General features: G+C 54.5%; 3 protein-coding genes across 3 annotated transcripts in view; 1 reads left to right on the top strand and 2 right to left on the bottom strand.

The window, feature by feature from the left end:
- The window catches only part of GUITHDRAFT_146427 (hypothetical protein), a gene marked incomplete at both ends in the record, with an annotated part of 5551 nt that extends 4078 nt beyond the window's left edge, over positions 1-1473 (bottom strand). The window contains 8 exons of the mRNA XM_005822426.1: positions 52-118; positions 295-375; positions 423-507; positions 747-825; positions 871-947; positions 995-1074; positions 1118-1177; positions 1318-1473. Of these exons, the coding sequence (XP_005822483.1) occupies positions 52-118; positions 295-375; positions 423-507; positions 747-825; positions 871-947; positions 995-1074; positions 1118-1177; positions 1318-1473 (685 nt within the window). The remainder of the gene's footprint in view (positions 1-51; positions 119-294; positions 376-422; positions 508-746; positions 826-870; positions 948-994; positions 1075-1117; positions 1178-1317) is intronic.
- Positions 1474-3472: 1999 nt separating this feature from the next.
- GUITHDRAFT_118313 (hypothetical protein) lies at positions 3473-4605 on the top strand (the record flags this gene model as incomplete). Its single annotated transcript, XM_005822425.1, has 4 exons — positions 3473-3595; positions 3641-3820; positions 4084-4208; positions 4488-4605. The coding sequence occupies 4 exons, from the start codon at positions 3473-3475 to the stop codon at positions 4603-4605; spliced, it is 546 nt and encodes a 181-aa protein (XP_005822482.1).
- A 308-nt stretch (positions 4606-4913) lies between these two features.
- GUITHDRAFT_158734 (heat shock protein 70) overlaps positions 4914-5630 on the bottom strand; it is a gene marked incomplete at both ends in the record, with an annotated part of 13923 nt that continues 13206 nt past the window's right edge. Inside the window, 4 exons of the mRNA XM_005822424.1 lie at positions 4914-4973; positions 5190-5228; positions 5293-5352; positions 5415-5501. Coding sequence (XP_005822481.1) covers positions 4914-4973; positions 5190-5228; positions 5293-5352; positions 5415-5501 — 246 coding nt within the window. The remainder of the gene's footprint in view (positions 4974-5189; positions 5229-5292; positions 5353-5414; positions 5502-5630) is intronic.

Genomic DNA, 5630 nt, shown 5'->3' with positions numbered 1-5630 from the left:
AGGAGGAGGAGGAGCAAACAGTCAGTTCACAGGCACTATAGAGCCACTGACAACCGTTCTTTGCAAACTTCGCGAGAGCCTCGTCCTCAGCGTTCTTCATGGGGGTCGCAAAGTCAACCTGTAGCAGTGGTGTGAGCCGGGCAGACGGGAGAAGGAAGGGAAACATATGGGGATTAGGTTGACGTATTAGAACCAGGTTGACATACGAGGAGGGGAGGGAGATGTCATGGAGGAGCAAGGGACGGGTCAGGTACGCTGAGAGGAGGATGACATAGGGCAGGCAGGTTGACATACCAGCGGCTGGGCCCGCTCGAGGAAGTTGACGAGGTAGGACTTGAGGGACTTGAGGTAGTTCTTGTACTTCATGCCCTTGACCTGCAGAGCCGTCAGGGAGCGGAGGGGAGCGAGCGATGGGCCCTGACGTTGAGGGGGACGGAGGCGAAGTCGAGGAAGATATTGAGGTAGACCTCGTAGGAGACAGCCCTCGCGTTCTTCAAGTTGATGAACCTGCAGCCGCCATGAGAAGGGCAGGAAAGGCATAGAGGGAGTAGGTAGGAATAGGGGAGGGAGGGAGGGACGGAGGGAGGGAGGGAGGGAAAAAGATGGCAACAGAAGAGGGAAGGAGAGAGGGAGCGACAGAGAAGGGATAGAGGGAGGGTGCAGCAGCAGCGGAGGAAGGGAGGGAGGAGACAGCTACAGAGAAGGGGGGGGTTGGTGAGGCTGCAGCGACTGAGCACGGGACTCACTGGATGTGATTCTCGTTGAGGTCCAGGAACCTCCCATGCATCTCTTCTCCCGAGAACTTGTCGAGGATCTCAGGGTCGTCTGCCTCGCAGTCAGAACAGGCGAGCAGGAAGACCGAGCATGCACCTTCAAGGGTGATATCCTCGTTGTTGTCAGGCTCATAGTACAGGTTGGGGAACTTGCGATGGTACTCCCTCAGCTCCCTGACGGGACAGTCAAGGACGAGAGGCTGGCACAAGGGCGCGTTCACCTGAGACGGGAGTAGAATCCGCCGAAGACTTCGGATCCTGACATGGCAGCAACCTCGTGCTTCTTGCCTTCGTCCTTGTCCTGTCCAAGACGTCAGGATGAGAGCAAGGAAAGGGTCTGAGACCTCGTAGCTGTTCTTGAGCAAGGACGCGGATTTCTGAATTTTCTTCACTTGGGAGAGGACCTGCCCGCCAGCACGTCAGACGAGAGCGAAGGGTCTGATGTGCATCCACTGCCTTGTGCTGCTGGATGACTTTCTGCTTCTGGGTCTGCGAGGTTCGAGGCATCAGCCACCGAGCACAAGGGATCACAACGTTCAGGTACCTTCGCCTCCGTAGCCAGCAGCTTCACGATCTTGTTCATGCCAACCTGGGGGAAGCGAGAGACGGTCACGTGAGCGATCACAGGTCTTGTGATCAAGTCCGTCACCTCCATCTCCTCGTGCATCGTCCTGGCCTGCTCGATGAGAGTTGACGACATGCTGAGGAGGACTGAAGGAGCAAGTCAGCAAGCGGGGAGGGCGACAAGTGCTGTCATGGAGGAATCGCTGTGATGTCAATGCATAATTGTGGTCAACTTGTGTGCAAGACTTATCAAAGCAAACTATCACAGCAATCTATTGCAGAAACAACTTGCGAAAAAAGATTCGTGTACAAAAACCTCTCTCGCAACCTCGGTTCTGTTTTCCCTGTTTGAATCGCTATTCATCTTTCAGTCCCCGTTCAGACCCTCTCAATCGGTCTACATCTCTTTTTCTCTCTCTCTGTCCAGCTATCAGATTGTGTGGTTGTGTGGTTGCCCCAGCATACTCCTTCCAAGTACCGTCACCGACGTGTGGCTGCTAAATAACTCAAAACGATGGAACGCGTGGGGATTCTCTAAACGACAGGCTAGCTTAGGTAGTAGCTTCTACCTCCTGGCACTGTACCGTGTCTGTCAATTTCTCAGCACTGATGCTGATGTTTTCCGTTACTTATCCGTCCTGCTCTTCCGCTGCCCCCCATGCTACCTTAATCAACTTCTTTCTCGTCCCTGTTTGGTGCTCTTTCAAGCCTTGCTTGTCTCCTCTCAGAGCAACTTTGACTACGATACTGAAATTTCTTTCGTTTGTTATCGTCCATTGCTTCTTTTTCCTATTACCGGGCTCTATGTTTCACGCGAGCTAGTGTCGCCTGCCCCTGCCCCCTCATCTTTTCCCTTTCTCGGACCCCATTGCCCTTCAGCATACTTGAATCACATCACACGTTTGTCTCTCCACAGCTTTCGGTCATCACTGTCTATTTTCTGCATCTCTCAACATTGTCACGGTCTTTCTCCTGTCGCACACCCCTGCCCGCCATGTTCTGCCGCTCCTGATTGGCCACTGCATGCGGATTGCGGTACCATATTCCTGATCCTTATGTTGGAAGTACCCTCTCCCTCTCCCCTCTATCCTACACCATCACGCGGCTTCAGATCTTGCTATCTGCTCCTCTTCCCTCTCTTCCTCCTCCTCCTCCTCCCCCTTCCTGCCGCACGCGCATCGCGCCCGGCCGAGGCATTTTTAAAAAACGCATTTATAAAGTCTAGCTCTCAGTCCCGGCGTTACAGGGGAGCAGCTAATTGCAACAGTCGCGCGACATCAACGGCCTTGCCTGTCGCGCGAATAATTTAAATACGAGTTTTACCGGTATTGTTATGGCAAGCCAGCCTCAGAGTATCACTCTGAGGTTTGAGTAAAGATTGCCGTACTGTACCACAAGATTTCAGTCAACTTGACCCTAGCGCGACTCTTCGCATGCCCGTTCGTTCTACCACCCCTACCCCTTCCCCTACAACCCCGCAGTCTAAACCTCCTGCCCTTATGAAATTACCGGTACTTTTCTGTATCGATAGGACCGGTGTTCTATTAGCACTTTGGTTCAGGGACCCCTTGCAGATAATCTGACTCTTGGGGTAACCACCCTGCATGTACAATATCGGAACGGATCAATCACCCACCCTGCCAATCCCTACACCCAGTCACCTCTGTACCCTACCGTGTATTGTTAGTATCATTCAAACATAATTACACCGGTAGTCATGAAAGCAAAATTCAACGTACCCACCCATCTGTCTTTGCACCATGGCTTGCTCCACCCCTACCCCGGTACATTCCTGGGGTCCTCGGGATCTGACAATCCAGCGAAGCCATCGTCAGGGAGGCGAAGTGGAGCAAGGAAAGAAGGGGAGAAGAACAAGACAACAACAGAACAAGACAACAAGACAACAGGACAACAGGACAACAGGACAACAGGACAACAGGACAACAGGACAACAAGAGAAGAGATCAAGGCTCTGAGCGTGCAAGGCAGGCTCCGGTACTGACACGTACAAGAAGCCTTTGATTGCATTGTCCTTCTCTTGAGACTGGGTAGTGTTGGGACGTGGAGCAGCGACTGCTACAGTAGCAGAACAGGCTGTTCCTAGAGCATATTCATTTGAGAGCAAGAGCCGCATAATGGTAGCGCGAAAGGCGAGGAAGATCCACTGCTTCTCTAAGGGACATGAGAATGTCCAGCAATCGTGTTGCTCAATCTTCAATGTCGAGTACACGACGTATCAGTTCTGTCTGTCGGATGGGGTACGACCACTAGCTCCTCTCTCCTTTCTCTGACGTGCATGGCAGTCGCACAAGTGGACTATCCAGAAGAGATACAGCGACTTCGACGTGCTCGATCGGGAGCTTCAGACCGCGTACCCCAAGCGCATGCTCAAGGTCGATCGGCTTCCTGCCAAGGCGACTTTCGGGTCCATGAGCCCCTCCAGGATCATTTCAAGGGAGAAAAGCTTCGACGCCTATCTCAAGGTACCCCTGATCCCCCGCCCCCACCTGCTCCCGTTCCCCTCTCCTCATCCCCGCCCCCCCTGCCCTCCCTTCCTTTCTCTACACACACTTCTCAGTATCCCAATTCCCCTTTAGCTGCTGCTGTTTCTGCTGCGAAGCTCTGGTCGTGTTGATCTCCCCTCACGCTTGATGATGATGATGAGGAGGAGGAGGAGGAGGGGAGGAAGGATGTTCACTGCTCACTTGTTCTTCATGTTCGTGCTTGTCTTGACTCTTGCTGCTAGCAACTCCTCAAGGACGCTGAGCTTGTCGTGAGCCCGGAGCTCCGCGAGTTCCTGGAGATCCCCCTGGAAGCAGCGATATCGGATGATGAGGGGGAAGCAGCCAACAACAGCGACGGAAGCAAAAGGTTGACTCTCCTCTTCTTCACTTCCAGCGTCTCCATTTCCAGCGCCTCCTCCCCGGCTTCCTCCTCCTCCTCCACCACCACCACCACCACCTCCTCCTCCTCTTCATCCTTTCTCTTGTTCTCCCTATGTCTCCTCCTCCTCCTCACCTCACCTCCCTCAAGCAACTTGCCCTCTCCCAACATTTCTCTCCCCTTTCTCCCCTTTCATCTCCTTCTCTTCACATTCTCTGCGCATCCTCCTCCTCCTGCCTTCCCTTCTTCCTCTGACGCCATGCGCAGTGACCCGTCGGACTCGCTCTCGGCTGCCCTGACGACTCCGGGGAGCTCAGGAAGGATGCTGTCATGGCAGGCCGAGGCTGAAGCGAAGTGGGGAGAGGGGAGGCTGAGCGTGCAGTGAAGGAGGAGGAGGAGGAGGAGGAGGAGGAGGAGGAGGAGGAGGAGGAGGAGGAGGAGCTCCTCTGGCTCTGCCAGGGACAAGGTGACAGTGGAAGCCGAGTGGGGAGGAGGGGGGCAGAAGTAGAAGTGTGTAGGGAGAGGAGGGGAGGCATGGGGATGGCTTGTTTGATATTCTTTTTGGATTTTCTTTTCATGTGAAATTAAGACAGCAACGAACGATCCCTCAGACTACTCCCTCTCATCTTACTCAGCATCAGCATCAACAGCAGAATCATTATCAAGCTCTCTCCTCGACTTCTTTCAGTCCTCTCACTTGATCTTGATGCTGAGCTCCTCGATCTTCTTCCTGAGCTCCTCCTCGCTTGCGTCCTGCCAGCACATTCCTCACTATCTCCTCCCCCCTCCTCCTTATGTATCTCAGCTTCCTCCTCCCGCCTCCCTGGATCCTCCTTCCTCCTCCCTCCCGATCCCAACTCCCTTCTTCCTTGTCTCTCCTCCCTCCTCCCTCCTTGTCTCACCTCGCCCTCCTCGTCGAACCAATCCTGCATGCTGGTCAGAGAGCGAGGGACAGCGCATGGCATTGACCTGGTATGGCAGCCCCTCGTCGCCAGCCCCGAGGATCAGCTCCTCTAGCTCATTGCGCGCCTGCTCCTCGTCATGGCAGGGAGGACAGCATGCACCTTCCTACCTCCTGCTTCCTCCTGAATCGCTCGTCCTCCTCCTGCATCAACTTCGCCTCCTCCACCATCTGCAGGGACAGGTCGTGAGCTGGGACAGCAACGGGAGTCCAGCTGAGGTCGAGCTGGCTACCTTCTGGATGTCCTCGTCGGAGTTCCTTCCCCTGTTGCTGATGACGATGTTGGCCTTGGCGTTGGTCACCTTGTCCATAGCAGTGACCTGACGGTTGCGGTCAAACCAAAGAGCAAAAGGGCACAATCAGCCTCATATATCCCTCCCCTGCTCTGCTCTGCCCTGCCCTCCCCTGCCCTCCCCTGCCCTGCTCTGGTTGATGTTGAGCTTCTCAAT

Source organism: Guillardia theta (genome assembly GCF_000315625.1).
Source record: "Guillardia theta CCMP2712 unplaced genomic scaffold GUITHscaffold_125, whole genome shotgun sequence".
Lineage (NCBI taxonomy): Eukaryota > Cryptophyceae > Pyrenomonadales > Geminigeraceae > Guillardia > Guillardia theta.
Note: the sequence above shows the minus strand (reverse complement) of the source record. Positions and strands in the feature narration are given on the sequence as shown.